This window comes from Nylanderia fulva, unplaced genomic scaffold, assembly GCF_048542155.1.
Source record: "Nylanderia fulva isolate GAGA-0341 unplaced genomic scaffold, ASM4854215v1 Scaffold30, whole genome shotgun sequence".
NCBI classification, from domain to species: Eukaryota; Metazoa; Arthropoda; class Insecta; order Hymenoptera; family Formicidae; genus Nylanderia; species Nylanderia fulva.
The window spans coordinates 2,090,986-2,111,785 of NW_028190369.1; the positions used below are offsets into that span (position 1 = coordinate 2,090,986).

Genomic DNA, 20,800 nt, shown 5'->3' on the forward strand with positions numbered 1-20,800 from the left:
GGCGCAGCCTAAAATTCGCTCTACTTTGCCACGAAACGCGTCTATCTTTAACCGGCACGCGCGCACCGACAAAGACCGACGAATATAGCCGGTTCTGACACGGCGGGACGTTAATTCGAAACACAGACGATGTCTCTCCTCCGGGTATAATACCGAGCCAAGTTTCCGAGATCCACGTGCGTACGTGGCCCTTCGCGCGATCGCGTCATCGGCGAGGGTTAAAAATAACATTTCGCGTATAAAAGTGACAGAGAATGCGCGGGCACGGCGAGATTTATTTTCGCGACGGAATTTCGTAAGTTAAAGGTATCATTTCACGTACAGCATACTTCGGTTTGTGGCTATTGGTGAAGTTCAATTGAACGAATGGCAAAGGCAGCAAAGCTAGAAGAGCGCGCAACTAGTTGATTCTAATTATTGTTATTATTATATTAGTTAAATAATAGATTTTTTTTTTCAGAATAAAATAAATTATTATGAGAATATAAAAGCAAAAATCGTAATTTTAACCTTGAAATAATAAGAGAACAAAGAAATATGCTCTAATAAATTTTAATCACGTGACTGATTTGCTGCGCTGCAGCATGCTGGGCATGAAAAGGCACCTTTAAACGCGGCCTATTTTAATTACGCGCGACGAAACGTAAAATTAGTGCGAGCGGTCAATGCACGAAGGAGCCATCGATCAAATTTTGCTACAGCCCGATTAATTTAGGCGACCACGCCACGTCGTGCCGTGTCATGCCATGCCATGCTCTGCCACGCCGCACCACGCGATCAGGACGCGTGCCGCGGTTTATTTTTACAGAGTGTCGGAAATAGCTGGCGGTAAACGCGCGCGCCCCGCCCGATATTATAATAGCGATGACTGGCAACGACAGTACGCAAGCGGAGCGAGCAAGTAATGCTCCGGAGAACCGAGACTCGGATAACGTTACTTCTTCTTGGCCGTCGTGCGTCGCTGCGCCACGGTAGTCCCGGTGGTTTCGCCTTTTCTCTGCGGCCGTATCATTCCCACAGTCCGCGAAAAACGCTCGTACGACAACTATAGTTCTCTCTATCCTCGGATCGCGAAATTGTTGCAAGTGCATTCGTGTGAAATAATAATATCAAAGATGATTAAATCGAGCTCTTTTATCGCGAGTGTAATTATCGTCTTTTCAATTCCGGAATTGTCAATTGTCAAATCGTAAAAAAAAAAAAAAAAAAAAAAAAAAAACGAATGTTTCCATCATGCGGCAAATATCCGAGGGGAGGAATAGTACTAAACAAAAAATTCGAGTTTATTCACGATAAAAAGACGAGACATCGGCGTGTCTCTTTGTTGTCGATTGTCGTCGTTCGATAATATACGCGCGTCGCATAAAACGCGACGTGGATTTATGCAATTCCGTATATATCCTCCGCACGGTGAGAGAGGCAAAAATCGCGTCATAATGAATAAACGCGCAGACATGACGACGATCGGCGGCGCATTACGTAAAACGTATAAATCTGTTCGTCGTCTGTAATAAATCCTACCTGTCAAACGTTAGCGAGGCAACACCTGCTTGCTATTGAAATTGTTCGAGTCGAAGCGCCACTCATCGCCACGTATAATCGGATCTGGTGGAGCGGAAGTATTGGGTTGTTCAAAAAGTTATTGCGTTTTTTTCATTTGATTTTCAGGTGCGTTTATTTAATATACGTAATGAACATTAATCAATAATATATTGGCCGTTTTGTTCAATGACCTTTTGCCATCTCTCGGGCAATTTCATAATACCGCGTTCATAAAACTTCCTATCTTTCTCTGCGAGAAACTTGTCAAGGTGCTGTTTGATGAGGTCTTCAGAAGCAAACGTTTTACCGTTCAAGGAGTTTTGCAAGGAGCGAAATAGATGGAAGTCTGATGGCGCAAGGTCTGGGCTATATGGTGGATGTGGCAACACATCCCAACCAAGCTGCAATAATTTTTGCCGAGTGACCAAACTTGTGTGTGGTCTCGCATCGTCGTGGTGAAACACCACACCCTTACGATTGATCAGCTCGGGACGTTTCTGTGCGATGGCATCACTTAATTTCTGTAGCTGCTCACAGTAGACATCGGAATTGATCGTTTTATTCTGTGGAAGCAGCTCATAGAAGACTGGTCCCTTCCAATCCCACCAGATTAACAGCATCACTTTCTTTTGGTGGATGTCCGCCTTTGCTTGCCTTTCCGGTGCTTCATCTCGCTTACTCCAACTCCTTTTTCGGCTCACATTGTTGTAGACAATCCATTTTTCGTCGCCCGTGATCATACGCTTCAAGAACGGATCGTTTTCTTCGCGTTTGGTGAGTTGATCGCAGACGTTCATACGCTTTGTCAGATGAATTTCTTTCAACTCATGCGGTACCCAAATATCGAGCTTCTTCACGAAACCAAGCGATTTCAAATGTCCATGAACACTTCCAATGGACACTTTTAGAGCGGTAGCAAGCTCCCGAACCGTTGAATGCTTATTTGCTTGCACCAATGCCTTGATTTTATCGTCGTCAATCTCGGAAGGCCTACCGGAGCGATGAGCGTCTTTAACCGAAAAATCACCACCACGGAATCGGGCGAACCAGTTCTGGCACTGACGTTTTTCAATGACATGTCTGCCGTAAACTTGACGCAACTCTTCCCTTGCTTCAGTTGCTTTCTTCCCTTTTTTAAAGTAATAAAGCAAAATATGGCGAATATGCTCTTCAAAATTCTCCATGTTTAAACTACAATTGCAAGCACAAAACTCGACTAAATTGCGTCAACTTTTTTTTTGGTTTTTAGGTTAAGTGTCAACAACAAAATGTGCATAAACATTTGACATTCATGGCACGCTCAGATACAAATAAATGTGGACAGCGCTATCTATTGGAAAAAAACGCAATGACTTTTTGAACAACCCAATACATTGATGTTATTAATTTTCACGCGAGTGGTAGGATGATGTCGAGGATATCCACTTGATGGTTGATCGGATAATGATTGCCACCATGGTCAATCGGATTCAGAAAATGGTAACTAGCTGTTCTTGATTAATGCACTCGGTCCAGCATAATCTTACAGCATATCTAATCTATAAAAGAAATAATTTTGTAATATAAATGTATATATATATATATATTACGAAAAAATTAATTGCATGAAATTGTGCGATGAAATTTCGCGAAAATTTGAAAATAATGAATTTTTCAGAGCGAACAATTTTCAGTTATATAAAAAAAAAACACATAATACTTTGTCATGTCCAGAAAAAATGAGCGCCATATTAATTTATTTCGGTACGCATTCCCTTGAAACCGTGGCTCGACAGACGCGGGTCGATCTGTGCCGCCGCAGATACGAGAGGTATGCATCGGCGCGAAACGCGCAGACCAATTTATCGACGCCAGTAACCAGCCGTCAAACAAATCGGATAAACTAACGCCGCTGCGGTAGAGCGCGCGCGGAATCGCGCGAGAGCCCCTTTCGTCGCACAATTAATTAGCGCGGCTGCATAATCGCGTCGTTAATCGCCGGCTAATTCTCGCGCGGACATAATTGCCGCGGCGCGACGTTGATGGGCCGCGATCGGTGACGTTGTTGCAGATACAAGGGATGGGATAGTAGGGAGGAAGAATAGGGGGAAGAGCTTTAACAGAATAGCATAATTCCGGGGCGATTAATTTCCGCGATATATGCATCGAGCTATCGCATTGCGTGCGTCAAATCTGCACGCGCGTCGGCCGGTGCAGGCGCATCGGAATGCATCCAGAGATGCATTCCGATATATGCGCGTGCGCGGGAGAGAGATGGAGAATTTCGCCGCATCGCGGATCATCCTTTCGCCTTCCGTATCGGATCTGTTTGCGCTAACAACTGACGCGATCGGAATGGCACGTACGCGGCTAGACGCATAATTGCGATGATGATCATCGGTTTCGTGCGTTCTCTGCGAGGCCTTTAACCCTCTATACGGTAGCATTCGGTGAGATGTACAAAGAATCCAACGTGCAACTGATACGCTGTCGAGTATTACGCTTTGATGCCGATGGTTTAGGAAGAACCGATCGCTGCAGCTGTCGTTTCTCGAGGATTGTTGCGCGATTTTCATGCTAAATCTTTTTCACGAGCATATAAACCTTATTATTGATATAAAAAAATTATTTATTTATTCGATTTTTTAATTTCTACGCAAGATATAAACGAGACATTTCGAATGTATCCATTAGAAACAAATATTGATATCAATAATACATCAACGGTGACAATATCTTCTAATTTAACATAGGTGTAAATTTTAATCTACTGTAATCTATATAATGCATATCCAAAGACACTCCATTGAATCGTACCGTTTGATTGTATCGAATGTAAACGTATCGCAACACACTGACACGCATTTAGAGACGTGCAATAGATTGTAGTGCGAGAACGTGTTCGCCTAGCATATTATTCTATGGCTTACTTGGCTTCCGATCCGATTAAAATGGTTTTGCACGTTCTGGTGGATTGCGGATAATTATATTGCGCGATCGCGCGCGTGAAGGGCCTTTACTGTTTGCTCTCCTGCAGGAAATCCTGTGTTACTTCATTAGGTGTGTAATCCTCCGGGGATCGTGTTAATCGTATATAAGTTTTCCACCGCTTTTCTCGACTGATTTAATTAAATTCGCCTTCGCTTGTGATCGCATAATAATATTTCGCGTTATAGGGCTCTTATTATTCTTTATTTTACACAATTGTTCACATTTTTTACAATACATTCTCGGGTGTGTAAAGAATGATGTATATTACATTTTTTCGAATGCTCTTTTTTCTTTCCTTTTTTTTTTATCTTGATTGATGTGTTTTTTTAAATTTTAATTGACTTGGCTTACCTTGACACCAAATTTAAAAGCAAGAAAGTTGACGATACTGATTCTCGCACGACCGATCTTTTTTTATCCCATCGTCACGGAATATTAATATAATATGTTTTACGTCGACGTTGCCTAAAGTTAATTAGACGATGAGGTCTTTTAAAACGCTCGACCGGGTAACGAGTTTCGTAGCCAGCCAAACGCCATGCTTCCCAGAATTTTGCACGTGCATCAATTTATAACGTCGACTTGTAACGACGATAAAATTTACGCGAAATGAATCAATGAATAATTCGCAAATATCAATCTCGCTCGAATTCGTTTCTGCTGAAACCAGATCATTGAAAAAGTATTCTAATTTTCTTCAAAGAGAGTATAGTATATACTGCAAACGTACTCTTTATCACTCATCCTGCATACAATGCACAATGCAAACAATGTGCGCTGCCTTGTTGGAATATAAACGGAATAGTGTTTCGATCTATAACGCCGCGTCAACTGATGTCGAGGGCTTAAACGACCTGCTTTGTCCCAGCGTAACCGACCGCCATCGATCGGGACGGTGCACAACCTAATCTACTCTCTCATGTGAGGCTCAAAATCAATTAACCGCTTAACCTCACCCTGGCGCAGGGAGAGCATAAGTTCCCCATGCAATTAGGATTGTGGATACCCCCACGACTCTGAACTGTCGTGCGGAGCCTAGACCCTCGTCAGAGAAGAACACTTTCTTTCTAGATTAAGATTTAATAAGACACTCTATTTGATTACTGTGACCCTCGACAATTTTTTGCCATGTTTAATTACTTCAAAAATTAACAAACAAATTTTGTGTTCACACACAATAAAACTTATACGGGGTGTCTATCGGTAAGAAAAATCTGGAAAACCGGGCATTGTCGGGGAATTTTATAAATCTGGAATTGTCAGTGAAAAGTCAGAAAATTTTACCATTTATCTGGATTTTTTCACATTATTCTACATTTGTCAAACTTTTCCTTGACTCCCAGCACGCTAATTTTCTGCTGTTAAAAATCGATTCATCTACAGCGTGTTCGTTAGTTTATATTTTCATCGTCGTGTTATTTTATTTCAATGTGTTTGACAAAGACAAAATTAAAAAATTGATATAATATAAATAAAAAGTGATTATTTAAATAATTTATAGTTACATATTCGTTTCGATTATCGTACATATAATACAGATTGTATAATTGATTTAAATTTTCATTCAACTTCCGAACCTTTTCATTGTTGACAAAAATATCTCAAGAATTTCATGATTCAACATTTAAAATTGATTTACTATATAGATATATGCAAATTATATATTTGGAAAAAATAATACTAAAAATTCAGGGAATTTTTTCATTAAGTCTGCTGGACACCCTCTTCCTGAAGATATATAAGGAACATAAAAATAATGTCACACGCACGCGTTTATGCTTTCAGGTGAATGGCGATGACGACTGGGAGTACGAGGAGATCGTTTTGGAACGAGGAGGGGCGGGCCTAGGTTTCAGTATCGCCGGCGGCACCGACAATCCGCATTACGGCAACGATACTGCAATTTACATCACTAAGCTCATACCGGGCGGCGCCGCGTCCGCGGATGGCCGCCTACGTGTCAACGACACGATACTGCAGGTGAACGACGTGTCCGTCGTCGACGTACCGCATGCGGCCGCCGTAGACGCGCTGAAACGGGCCGGCAACACCGTCAAGCTGGTAAGCTTTACCCTCTAATTCCATTACGCGTAATATGCATGTACTTGTTCCCATTGGGACGCTCTTGCAGCGTTTGTTCTACCTGCGAGCGCACTTGTGAGCACTCGACAGCTGCAAAGCTTTTAATTAAAGCAGCAGTAGAGGTATTTCAAAAAATATTAATATATACACTTTCTTTTTTGGCTTCTAATTTTTTTAGTTAAAACCTCCAAATCAAAGTTTAATATAACTTTAGATATCAAGTACAGATTGCCTTCTCAGGCAGTTTTTAAAAATTGATTTCTAAAATTAATATATATAGCCGCTGAAATTTACAGAAACATAGTAAAAAGTGAATGAAAAAATAGGGATGGAAATGAAACAGATTATAGAAACTTGTAAATATATAGAATGTAATTATTACCAAAAAATTCCGCTTCCTAATATGTAGGTGATTATTTACATTTATATTTAATTTATTTTCCCTTAAAGGAAATTATAGTAAAAAACTTTCGAACTTCAAGAACTCTTGATATGGCATATAAATGAGCAACTGATGCATAAAATATGAACTTTTGATGAATAAATTAATTACGTCGATCGAGTTCTTATTAACTTTAATAAAGTGCATTACTTAATTGTCGAGAGATAGAGTTATCGCTATCTCAGAGGCCTCGCCTACATTTGTACATTTCGATATGACTTACATTATATATCTATAATTATATAAAAAAAGGAGTACTGTGTCTCGATTTCTATATAATTAATGATTATCTATTTACAAATTATTATAAAACGCGAGTTACAACGTTGAAAGAAAAAATGCAATTCCCAAAAGATTGACGTTAATTGACGCATGACACCGTATGCGAACGCATGCAAACGTCAAATCTGAATTTAACTGAATTGAACAGGCGTTAAAAGGACGGCACATTATTACACACTACGATCATATGCCATATCATGTGCGCATCTCAAGTACGCGGATTTAATTGACGACGAATGTGTCAGGAATAATTGAATTGCAAATGTTGTAACGCATGTGCTTTCTGCTGTTAAACTTGCGCTGCGTATGCATATGCAATTTCTAAGCTATCTGCCAATAATTAATAACCGAGTGCTTAATTAACTGTATATTAGGCAAACGTTATCAGTATATTATTGCTGTTTATTTAGTAAGATGCGCGTTGCAGTCTCCGTCAAATATAGAGATATCGATGATACTTCGTGTATAACTTCACCATCGGATTTGTCTCTGTTTCATACTTGTCATTTTAATCATTTTGCATGCGGTTATCGCGCGTGCTTTTTCGCAATTTAGTTTACCGCGAACTTTCTTCGTTCCGCTTTCTCGTCAAAGTGCTTGCGATTTTTTTTTTTTTACCAATGTCATCAATTTCACGGCGACATTTCGAGTCGCAGAAAGTTTCGCGAGATTGACGGCCTTTCCCGGATTCCATATTTGTCATAAAGACGCATCGAATATCTTCGGCTTATACGCCTGAGAAAAGTCCCGAAGCGACGATCACTCACCCGAGGCCTTTCGAGATTCCTGTAGCCCGACAAAGTCGCCGAGGAATGGGGAAAAGTTTCGATGGGATCGTTCGTTACGCGCCTCTTAGATATACGTTAATGTCACCCTTCGATAAAAAAAAATCTCCCAGGTGGATTGTACTCCTGTAGCTTCCTTTTCGAGAGGAAAAAAAGAGTTGATGTGTGGATAGTTTAGCATAAACAATCGAAGATTGTGTACATCTTGTTTTATAAAAATTTTAATCAAAAATTTTTCTAAAATCTATAATATGAAGTTTTCGAAAAATTCAAATGAAATAATATGCCAGAAAAATAATTTCGAAAATAATGTTTCTTGAGGGATTCGTTTGTCAACGTTTCTGCATGCTTAATCCTTTTTTCTGGAAATAATTAGGAAGGCATAAAGGCATTTACGGCTGGACTATCCTAAATATTATTATTAGGTATCCAGATATAAAGTCCGGCTTTGCAGCTACTCCTGTTCCGCGTAAACGCATCTTTAATACAAGAATACGACCGTCGGAAATAAACTCAATTTTATACAATCTAGATTTATGAGTGATTCGCAATCAAATTTAATTTATGGTTGTGAAAATTATTGCATCCAAACATAAGTTTTTAAATATTTATGATGGGTATATATGAGATCGTTATTTTACAATGCAGAAACTGCGGCATAGGTACATAAAATAATGAACGCTTGATTTATTGCACCTTGCATATATTTGTGAAATTAAATTATTTCTACTCATATTTAATCGCGTTTTATTGTATTATAAAATCAGTGATTTTACGAAAAATAGAGAGAAAAATATTTTTCATGTATTTTAATGCTAATAAATATTTTAATCTCGTTTGCATCACGATAAAATGTAGGTATATCAATCGGCAATCTCGTAACACTTAACAGTGCTTTACCCGTGCAAAGTTTAATTAACGTACCGAAACCATCTTAAAAGGCGATATAAACGGGCCTTTAAGGAGAATTGCGTCGAACGGGAACAAATCCACTTTATAAATCTCACCGGGTAAACGAGAGTAGTTCGAATGGGTATATATCTCCTCCGATCAGCCATCGAACGGGCATTTAATTACGTGGATTCATTGTTACACCGGGAATGAAAAAGCGCAAAATGGAGCTTCCTTTTTAAATGCTTCTCAAACAAAACGAGCATTACGCTGTTTAAATTTAAAAACGTTCAACTTCCTCGAAATTAACTCGTTAATCGAGGCGAGGAGGTCTCTTTCGAGGCCCGTGCTCAATTAATGTCATGTTGGTGCATCGATTTTCAGTACGTACGTCGACGGAGACACACTCAGCTAATGGAGATCGAGCTTATCAAGGGTAACAAGGGCCTCGGCTTCAGCATTGCCGGCGGTATCGGCAATCAACATATACCAGGCGATAATGGGATTTACGTTACCAAAATCATGGATGGCGGAGCCGCCCAGGTAGACGGTCGTCTCGTCGTCGGTGACAAATTGGTGGCCGTCAGGAATGCTCTGGTAAGTAAATCTATCACATCATTTGTTCCTCGCGCGCCGCGAAATGTTTGTGTTTTGCCGAAATATATAGATAGCATATACATATATTTTGTCCGAATCAAATTATGCACTGCAAAATATATATGATACGTTGAATCGTGTGGCACAAACACGACTCGTTTCGAGATAAATAGGTTGAAAGCTCGTCTAGGTTTTTGCTTGTTTTTTTTACAGTTGAAGAACAGAGCACGTGTGTTTGTAGAAAAATAAAGTCGCGACCATTTTTCATTTCGAAAGAGCGACTGCGAAACCACCCTTTTATGTCTATGACAACTTCTCCCTTTCTCTCTCTCTCTCTCTCTCTCCCTCTCCTTCTCGTGTAGAAAGATAAATGTAGAGATATGTGTAAATAGATTGCATTACCTTTCCAAATATCATAAGTAATTTGTAGAATTCCTTTCTCGCGATAAAATATTCTATAAGAGGCTGATTACTTTATAATGACGCACGTGTCGTGTGAGTCATATATGTTATTTTTTTTAGATTGCTGTCCAAAAAATGAAAATTAATAATATACGTTGAGCGAAGTAATATTTGAGTAATAAAATATATTTTCATATTATATGAATAAAATATAGGCCCTGTGAGAAAGTTTTACATTATTGTTTAAAAAATTTCAGTATTGTTAAAAGTTTAATCAAATTTCAACTCGTTCTCAAAAAATTTTATCCATATAATTTTTTAAATTTTATAATAATTGGAGAAACTAGGGCTTTATGGCAAATCATCCTCTTATCTATATCTTCTCCCAAGGGTTACCAAAAATATCGAGAAAGTATAAAGATAATTTCGATTGCGGCTCTGATAAAGTCTGATGATTCTATCGTGAATCTTCTACCGACTTTGAAATATAGTTCGAAACAGAAATAAAAGCGGTCTTTGAAAGTGTAGAAAATGTATATTTACGATTGGAAAATACGCATATAAATCGCATGAAAAAAAAACATGAATTTATAGTACCTATGCTCGAGCGAGTCTGAAAAGTATTTCGAGTTTTATAATTACTCTCGAAAACTTTGGACTTTTACGTACGCTAAAACTAATTACCCTACGATCGATAATTACTTTGCCACGCGGAAGAATTAAACGTAAGCGGCAAGAAAGTTTCGGGACACTGTCGTAAACAGCTGATTGTGTGAACAAATTTCCATACCGAAAATTTAATTGCGCTCTAATCTATTCCCCAGGTAAACTCTATTTATTATAAATTTTATATTTTATAATCCGTGAAGAGAAAAACTTGGGATACGTTCTATTGGATTGCCAAAAATAACAAAAGTATTTTTTAACATCCTCCACGGAACATGTCACACAAGTTTCTCTTCCATCTAATTATAAAATTTATAATGGAGGGATTTCTCTTTTTTATTTTTTATTTTTTTTTTTTTAGAGTGGATCAGGATTCGATTAAACTTTTGATATGGAAATATTTTCAATGTTTTTCTTGATTGAGCAATAACGTAATTTCAAGTTTATTTTTCTATAATTTTGCCGAGTTAAAGGCTAAAATTATTTTACAGTAAGATTTTAACGCTTTATATTTATTTCTAGTATCTATATATTGTTTTGCGAAAGACAAAAAAATTCTAATAAATTTTGTAAATAAAATTGAAGGATATGGAATATTATGGAAAGATGGAGAAATCGTTCAGATTTCGATTAGTTTCATAATCGACAAAAATCCGATGGCCACCTTCGATGTGGCATGAAAAGCTATGACTTTCAACGCACTTCCGTAAAAAAAAAAAAAAAAAAAAAAAAAAAGAGGGAGGAGAGAAAGCGTCTTTCGATCGTACGCGCGCATTTTGCACTTCACTCTCCAACGATAGTCATAAATCAAGCCAGCTGACTCGTTCGCGGTAGCTTTAATCGGCGCTTTTTTGGCGTGGCTCCCAAAAGGCTGCCGTAAAGGTAGTGAAATCGCCGAAGCGAAAAATCGTAGACTAGCGAAAGCTGCCGTCTGCCATATAACGCCAGCTGTATAATGCTGATGGAAGAGCTATCAATTACTTTGGTGGCGTCTTGGAAAACCTAATCTACTTTTCCTATCCGCACTTTAACCGCCGGTTTTTCTTAAGAACAAGAACTTTCGATCTCACTTGATTACATTGCGATCATAAGCCTCTCCTCGTACATAATTTTTATTAAACAAATATATTCTCCCTCTCCATATAAATTTAAAAATTTCTGCAAAGAGAGTTTCTTTACAGAGAGTTATTTCAACTTAATGGAATTACATATAAAATTTTATAGTCGTTGAGATAAAATAATGGGAATATAATTTGAAATAGTTGCATAATAAATATTGTTTAATGTTATTAACGAAAATCAAATTCTGTCATGGTTACGATATATATATTTATTATATATGTTTCTTCCTATATATACTTGAATTTAAAGCGTGACTAAATCACAGATTAGCGATCCACTGGAGAGAATCGCGTTGCAGTTTCCTCGTTAATCGTCTTTCAATGCGCGTCAGCGCGGTAATAATCGCGATTGTCTTTGTCTCAAGGGAGACAATTGCGATGAACGAATGAGGAAGGGAAAAAAGGAAAGAGAGAAACGAGAGAGAGGTTGACAGGGGAAATTGAAAGCGAAAATCAATTATCGAATGCTCACGGCACTGCGATCGAGTCGTTTGTGTACGTCGCACGATTGTGCCAAGTTCGTATCTCAGAAACAGTCTTTCTTCAGCCGGTTTCTCGATAAACAGGACGGAAAAGTAGGACATTTCCCAGTGAATGATATCTACGCGAGAAGCGAATAAATCGCGCGGTGAATGAATACGGATGCGAGGCATAAATGCAGAAATGTGTCTCTTGTTCATTGCCATCTATATTTTGCTACAGGATTTCACTAGGAATTATACGCTAATTTCTAACGACTCGTTCTATAGATGGATATTATTGGTGACGTGTCGCTTGAAATTTCGAACTGCGAAGAAATAGATAGATACTGGCAATGTTTCAAATATATCTCCTCTGCCCTTGATCAATGATTCAATGTTAAATGCGCGCGATTGAAGAAGAGCGTATAACGCTAAAATACTGAATCATCGTTGATTTCAGCAGGGCGATAAAAACCTGGAGAACGTGACACACGAAGAGGCTGTGGCGACCCTGAAGGCGACCCAAGATCGCGTCGTACTTCTGGTCGCCAAACCGGAAAGTGGGATCGTACCTCCGCCTCCTCCTCCAATAGCAACGGACAATTCTCTTTCGCCTCAGCCACGTAAGTAATCAGTTTTACATGTATTTCGTAGATAAGCTGTCGTCTAATGAGATTAGAACGTAGCAAATCGGTAATAATCATTTCACGCAACGAAAGATTGATCAGTATATCATGAAATTTGAACAAATGTCAGATTCCATTAAGATTGAATAGATCTTATAAATTATATGATGTTTAATTTCTATTTTTGTAATATATTCTGATTTTTTATTTCTTATAATAATATCATATATTGAATGCAGAATGTTCTATATAATATATTTAATATAAACGCAACGGCAATTTCGTAGAGACTGTGATGTTATTTCGTTATTTCTATGATTTATTCCGACGAGATTGCGCAGTCATATTCAATTTAATAACCGACATTTGGCAAAAATTGTCCCACCGTCTTCGCAATCATATTTTTCATCTCTTTTCCATCGCACAAGGTCCCGCGATTGGAACAATAATTACGGTCTTTTATTAATTATTCAAAGTCGCGGCGCATTGAAATTCAAATGAACCGCGACTCTCGTCACCGTGGGGTTCCCTGGAAAGAAACCCCGGACGAACCTTCCGCTTCCAAGGGATGCGGAAATGAATTTTTGATCCGCGAGTCTTCCGCGTCAGCCGGGCTTTACCGACGATCGGGCCGTAACTTATTCATCGGTCTCGTAAAACCGTGCTCGTAAACTCACCTTGAATCGCGCGCGCTCCCGCAGGCGGTCTTATCTCCCGTTTCCGTTTATCGCGCGGGCTATACGAATGCGGCGCACACGCGTGTCTGAAATGTCCGATCGGGGAAATCTCGAGAGTGCGATGTTAAAATTCGATGGTACGGGAAAACGTCGACAAAAAAGAGGAAGAGTCGTTCGCGATTTGACGAAACGCTCTCCGTAATTTGGTATGTGCGAGAATCACGAATGAATATAAAGAGATCGATTACTATTACGAGTGGAAGATCTCTCTTTATTGTTCTCTTTTCACGAACGAAGAGAAAGATCGCTTCCCGAAATATTAAAGCTAAAACCTGTCGTGGGATTTTTTTATAGCGACAATATTCTGCTTTTTCAAACGGAAAAAATATACAACAGCACAGTTCACGAGTGAAAAAAGCTGGTGGTTAACTGCTGGTTGCCGACTGAATTCAAATTGTCCCTTTAATGCCGTGGTAGATCGGTGCCCCGCAGAATGATTATCCAAATATTTGCTTTAATCTCCCAGCGCAGTCGCGCGAGAACGCAGTGAGTTTCCCAGAGAAGCGTCGACGTAAATAAACAAGCCTGCTTTAGATTAAGATCGCTATTTTCAACCTTATTTACTGATTTCCTTTTTTTATACTTCATAAAAAATAATCGACGAAAAACTCGTGAAAATATCATGATAATAAAATGGAATTATCTTATAATAAAAATTAATAAAAATAGATCAGGATTTTCTACTTTTCTTTACATCACATGCCTCAATTCTTTACATCATTTATTATCTTGACTATGTTAACTACCGTCTTTAATGTTTAATATCACGTTCTAATTTATAATTAAAATATTTGTATTGCGCTGAAGAAGGCTTGAAATGTCAGCCGAAACGTTCGCATAATTGTTTTATTTCTTATATATTTATTTTCTCATTTTAAAATACATTTTATTAATATCATCTACACATAAATGTTTATTTCTTATGTATTTATTTTCTCGTTTTAAATGAATTTTATTAAGATTATCTGACAACTGCAATTTGTTTAATATAGCTCTTACAGCCCTTCTTTGTTCACAAACATTAAGTTTAATAGAGCTAATTACTATTTTTATTCAATTATTATCGTAAATAAGTTCCTTTATTTTTAGAAATACGTTATTTCAATAAATATTCTATTTATTATAAGAGTAAATTTACGAAAATACGTATGTCAGTTAAAAACTGTGGCAGTCAAATTTCATGTCGAGCAAGTTCGATATAAACAAAGCAATATTGATGTAAACACCGTCGACGAAAATGTCTCTCTCTCGACACAATTTCAATCGCCTATCTCGCGCATACACATAAAAGGTGAGGGGTTAAATAATGGTAAATAAAAAAGAGAATATCTTCTGTATATGCCAACAGGTAAGCAAAACGGTTCCGTGTCGGCGCTAGAAAACAACACCGCGACGCTACCGTACTCGCAGGAATCACGTCACGCGTCTTCCCTAGCTCTCCAAGCCGCTGGAACACCACGGGCAGTATCGCAGGAAGATGTCTCACGGTGAGTCACTTTACCTTTGCTCAACATTTTTTTTGCGAAGCATGAATAGTCACGTTAGTCATCTTTTCAAAGATTTTTTAACAAATATTGGCGCGTTTTCTCTCACTCGTTGGTCGCATCGAAATATTTTCGAGATACATCGAGTTTTTATCTCGTCGGTCTGTTCGTTTATTGCACGACAGACTACTTTTTGACAACGCGTGCGAATTTATGGGTTCAAAAGCTTTAACCCATTACATGTAGCCAGCAAATGCGCTTTTGTCGCGCAGATTAACGATTTTCAGCGATTACTCGAGTGTAATCGTGTGATGAACCTGATTACGTTAATTTCTAAAGTAAGCTAAATAAAACGGATAAATCGCGTGTATCGGACGGCTATTTTCGAAGGGTCGCGAATAAACGGTGGAGGCTGCGGTCGAACCGGTTCGCACGAGTTAATTGCCGATGGATCAAGGGCTCATCGAGTCCACCGAGCTCGGCTGTGCCATGAAAGTGGGATTGGTCCGGACACATTATGTAGTTCTGGTATAGAGGCTTACTCGCGCCAGTTCGACTCCTTCTATTGACCTGTCCATTTGTCGTTAACCTCTCTCGTACGTTATTGCGCGCACGAGGCTCCAACATCGTCGTGGACTCAGGATTGTTCGGGTTAAGGTCGCCGCTGGACATCGCGCAAGCGGAATAGAGAATTGGACGAAATGCGAAGTTAGAGATGCGATGCGGCAACGCCCGAAATGTTGCATCCTTATACAATCAGCCATTCGATTTCTCGGTTTTTTCACATTTATATTGTTTTGTTTAAATTCCTTATTAGATTTTGTTGTAAAATATTGATAAATTCTATACATCTCCTCTTCAATATTTTTCACTTTTTTCAAAAATATTAAACTGTGTATACAATATAATTGTATATATAAATTGAAAAAAACTGCGAAATGTTTCGAGCGAGATTTCGAGTCTATATATAAAGAGTATATATACGTAACAAATCCAATCTAATTTAATGTAATTTAATTTTCCATTTGCTCGAAGAATCTCAGTACTGGCACGAGTGGGAGGGCGTATAAAAAATTGAACTTTGATCGAGAGAAAGGGATGAGATGGCGCGCGCGATAGAACTAATTGCGCTCTTGGCTATTCCGTACTGCTGCTGCTGATAGAGTCAGTCCATAGTTAAACATTACCATTGAATGGAATATTTCATTAAGCCAGCCGCAAAAGTTTCGCGCACCTGTGCGCCGCCGATCAGCTGCATTTGTTCCTTTTCCGAACATAAACTCGCGGTATTTCCTGAATACATCATTCCATTTCAGCCGATATTCTGAACCATATGAATTTCCACGCTCACATTTTATCGGTTAATGATTCAGCGACAGCGCTCATTGAATGCGCAGCCATTTTCGAAGATCAAAGCATTCGTCACTATTTGCGCGTGTCGTTTACATAACACCAAATTCAGCAAGTTCAAAAAGATATAAAATGATATTTTTTTTGTGTGCAAGAACATCAGGACATTTGCAAATGTTTGTTCGCCCGCACAAATTCGGCTGTCGATTAAAAACCGTGGATTCGGACGTTTAATTGAACTCAATCAAGGTGTGTTTCGTCGTGAAAAAATAATAATTTTTTCTAACCGTCCTGTCACTTCGAGGTATTGAATATCGCAAGGCATGACGTCTCGTGTTATGAGAAAACAATTATGTGCACACACAAAGAAAACAAAGAGAAGAAAATATCATGAAAGCTCACTCATACTCGCGGTAAACAGTTTATTTTTATCCCATTTGATTAGAACTATTCACAGAATATTGATTGGCGGACTTGTCTTTGTTTTCCGCAGCTTCGCTTAACGTACGCATTGCGGGTCCTCCAGATTAATTTCTTGCTGGCTTTTTTATCCGCATGTATAATTCGCCGGACTCGTCACCGATTGCGAGATACAAATGCATTTTTATTTTTTTAAATGCATATTTTAATATTAACTCGAACATACATGAGAGAAAATATCATACTCTATTACTCAATGAAATATCATTTATCGATAGCCCAAGTTTTATCGAAAGTATTTCACAGTCATATTATTACGATACAATGAATCCGTAATTCGAGGGATTCATTTGACACTTAGAATTTATTTACCTTTTACATCTTTGAATTAATATTATTTTTCATACGAATGATATCGAGATTAACATGCGGCTCCCTGGGCGATATAATTTAATGATCACGTAGGCACGAGAATGGACATATTCGGGTATGCATGTAGCGGCATGCGCGCAGCTGCATCTCCAAAATGCGGGCCAAGGTCGCAGCTGGCTCGGGTCACGAGCGAGCGAGTTACCGGATCCGACCAATCTCGCTTACGTGATGCGGTATCCTCTCCGTATCGATCCGAATGCGTCCTACTGCATCCTCGCCAGATACCGCCGAATACTGGTCATCGCGACACTGGACGATACCGGACGATGGATGCACGTTTATTCCATTATCTCAATAATGAAACTTAAATTGTCATATTTATAGCACAGAGAAGCAACTAAAGGCTCAATTGAAATGATATGAATTCATTGCAAATGAATTACAAACGAGATTAAAATTAATTTTCAAACAAAACGGAAGAAACATTCGAGACAAATGCTGTCATATTAAATAACTGGGCGACTTGTTTATTACGGCGCTACAATATGTTACGTTATGAAAGTGAATTCTTATAGCTTTCTGTGAAATTTGCTGAGTTTGTGAGAAAGAAAGAGTCCGTCGCTTTTGCGGATTACTCTTTTCGCGACGCTCTTGAGCGACTTATCACGAATACTTTGTTTGCTGGCTTTTGATGGTCGGCAGAAAATTCTTCTTTTCATTCGGCTCATTGTACCGCACTCTCGTACGTCGGGACAAATTTAATTTCTTCTGCTCTTGTCCCCGCCGGACGTCCTGACCAGAGATGTCCGGTTCGGAACGAGAGAAGTCGCAGAAGTAGCAAACTTTTAGACAATGACACGTTCCAAGTACGAAAGAAATTAAAAATTTACTCGACAATTTAGCATCTAGCTACATTAATTATATGAAAGCTTTATTAATTACGTGTATTTTCTTAATGCGGGATTATCATTGCGGTATTTATCTTTTTTCTCTTATTAATGATTTTAATTATATGAACCTTATTTCATTTTGGTTAATAATTTTCTTGTCCTCTTTTCCTCTTTTTTATATTTTTTATTTTTTTTGCAATATTTTTTAGAAATTACTCCATTCTAAAATATGTTCTTTTTTTAATATTGTCCTCTTTTGCTCTATTTTATTATACTTTATTTTACATAATTTTCTGATACAGAGATTGACTTTTGAAGCTTTTTATTGCTTTGTTTTACTATTTTTTATTGCTTTACATCAAATATTAATTTATTATAAAAATGTATATTGTCGTGAGAATCTCTAAAGAAAAATGCGATACAGATAATTGCTTTCAATTACATTGACACTTTAATAAACTTTTCAATGAGCTTTTCGCGAGCCTCACTTTCACAGTTGTGTGACAATGCTCAATGGAAACACGTGTAGCGAGGATTAAGAACACTTTCGCGCCAAATAATTTCCAAGGCTGCGGAAGCGATACTTTTGCACCCAAGAATAATGGATTCTCCGGCGCGAGATGATCTGGCAAAGCGGTGGTACTAACTGGGAATTTTTCATGAACTTCCTGCAGAATTTTTCCCTTTCCTCTTCCCTTTCCCTTTCCTCCTTCAGACGCGACACCGGGAATCGTTGCATTGTTCGGGACTTCCTGGACTTCCGTGGATTTTCGCACGCCACACTATTTTCGGCATATCTAACTCATGCGTGTTCTATAAAGTGGTTTTTGCTTGTAACTCGCGAAACCTTCCATTCCAGAATAAAAAAAAATATTATTTGTTTGTGTTCTTTTTTGTGTATTATTTCATCATTTCGCTGCAACCTAGCATCGATATTAATTAAATTTATTTTCACGATTCATTTGTTGTTTAACATTTGCTCTCTGTATATTATCAATAATAACAGAAAAACTGTATATATCGCCCTTTTTTCCAACTCCAACATCTCGTTATTGTGATGTTACAATGGTGAAAAAACATGTAGCGACAAAATAATCTCCTCTTTGTATTAAAGTTGGTGCGCGATACGATTTTCTGTAATTAGATCAACAGGGGGATAAAATTTATTTAATCCTTTACGGTAGACCGTCCGCATTGTAACTAAAATAAATCCGTTGCATAGCACGCATAACGCATATGCCTTTGGACTGTGCCATCTGCAGCAAAATATGCGCTTGCTCTACCGCGCAACGGGTGCATTTGCACAGTTTGTTTAATTTACACTCCGCGACCCAATTCTGGACCGTTCTGTATAATGTATCGTTTGTTGCGGCACGATCTCTGGAGGGTCGTTGTCTGGGAAACGTGGCATTGTGAGGCGTGCTTAATAAAAACCATAGAAATTTAAACGATAAACGTTTCTTGAAATTAGACTAATTTAACTATGAAAGAAAAAATGTCTCTGTTTCTTTTCTCTTAATTTATTGCATTAAGTGTTAATTAAAGCATTCACATGTTTCAATTATTTTTTCTAAAACACACTCTCCATGTTATAAAGTTCTCTTATAAAGAGAAATAAAAATAAAATCAAAAGCGGTAGTTAAACCTATGAATGAAACATAATATGATTATGCAAAGATAAAAATGGTTAATATTTTTAATTAATTTTATGTATGTACATTATATAATTTCTCATTAAATCAAAAATTTTTCTTTTGATTTTATGCGGAGATCACCAGAGATTGCAGAAATATTAACTTATTTAAAGCATTAATATTTGTTTTTATTCCATAATTAATTATAAATATATATTATAAATTATTTATATTTGCCGATCAATATTTAACACATGTTTTCTTTAGAATTAAAATACATACGTTTCAAATATTTTTTTAATTAAAAAAATATATTTAGAACAAATGAAAGATTATACAAGAGAAAGAGAAAAAGAAAAAATTTTCAATACATTGCAAAAAAATTTGTTGGACTCACAACTGAACGATCTTACACGAATAACAAAATGTGCAATCGCATGAAAAAAAAAAAAAATAAATGAACTTATCGGTCGTGAGATCTGTCAAAGGACGTGGTGTCTGTCGCGATTTGTCACGAGTTTCGCTGATCGGTTGTTAACGAGTCGGAAGTGTCTGTGTAGAAACAATCTGTAACCGACACGACGTATGAACTCGCGGTCATTGAGTCCACGGGCCAATAAGTCTTCCGGTGGCGTGATAACGCTGGCTCAGCTGTCCTCATGTCGTCGCGACGCCATCAAATGCCATAGTCGAAGAGAGGAAGAAATTCTCGACCGCAAAATCAACTATACCCGGTGTCATTTAGCGGGGTTTGCTTTCGCGATCCGCCAAGATTTCGCGTATCATCGATGTCAGCGCACGCTTTTCAACAGCGCCGAGTCAGCGCGATATTGGTCCTCCTTACTATCCTCGTTTCGTCAATCCGGGAGCGAGATAAAAATTTCACCGCGTGGCATAACTCTGGGAATGATTCTACCCATCATCTGCGAGATGAAGAAAAAAGTTCGAAGAGACAAAAAATATAGAGAGATAGTAAAAGAGGTAATATACGAAAAAAAAAAAAAATAAAATTCTTGATTTGTAATCCTTCGTTACACAAACTATTT

General features: G+C 38.0%; 1 protein-coding gene across 9 annotated transcripts in view; it reads left to right on the plus strand.

Annotated features, from left to right (window-relative positions):
- Nucleotides 1–20,800, plus strand: part of dlg1 (MAGUK family member discs large 1) — a 339,004-nt gene that overhangs the window by 264,960 nt on the left and 53,244 nt on the right. For 8 of the 9 annotated variants that reach the window (XM_085484642.1, XM_085484645.1, XM_085484644.1 and 5 more), the window contains 4 exons: nucleotides 6,298–6,573; nucleotides 9,379–9,591; nucleotides 12,702–12,864; nucleotides 14,953–15,091. In XM_085484642.1, the coding sequence (XP_085340768.1) occupies nucleotides 6,298–6,573; nucleotides 9,379–9,591; nucleotides 12,702–12,864; nucleotides 14,953–15,091 (791 nt within the window). The remainder of the gene's footprint in view (nucleotides 1–6,297; nucleotides 6,574–9,378; nucleotides 9,592–12,701; nucleotides 12,865–14,952; nucleotides 15,092–20,800) is intronic. The other variant, XM_085484643.1, reaches the window with a different exon arrangement.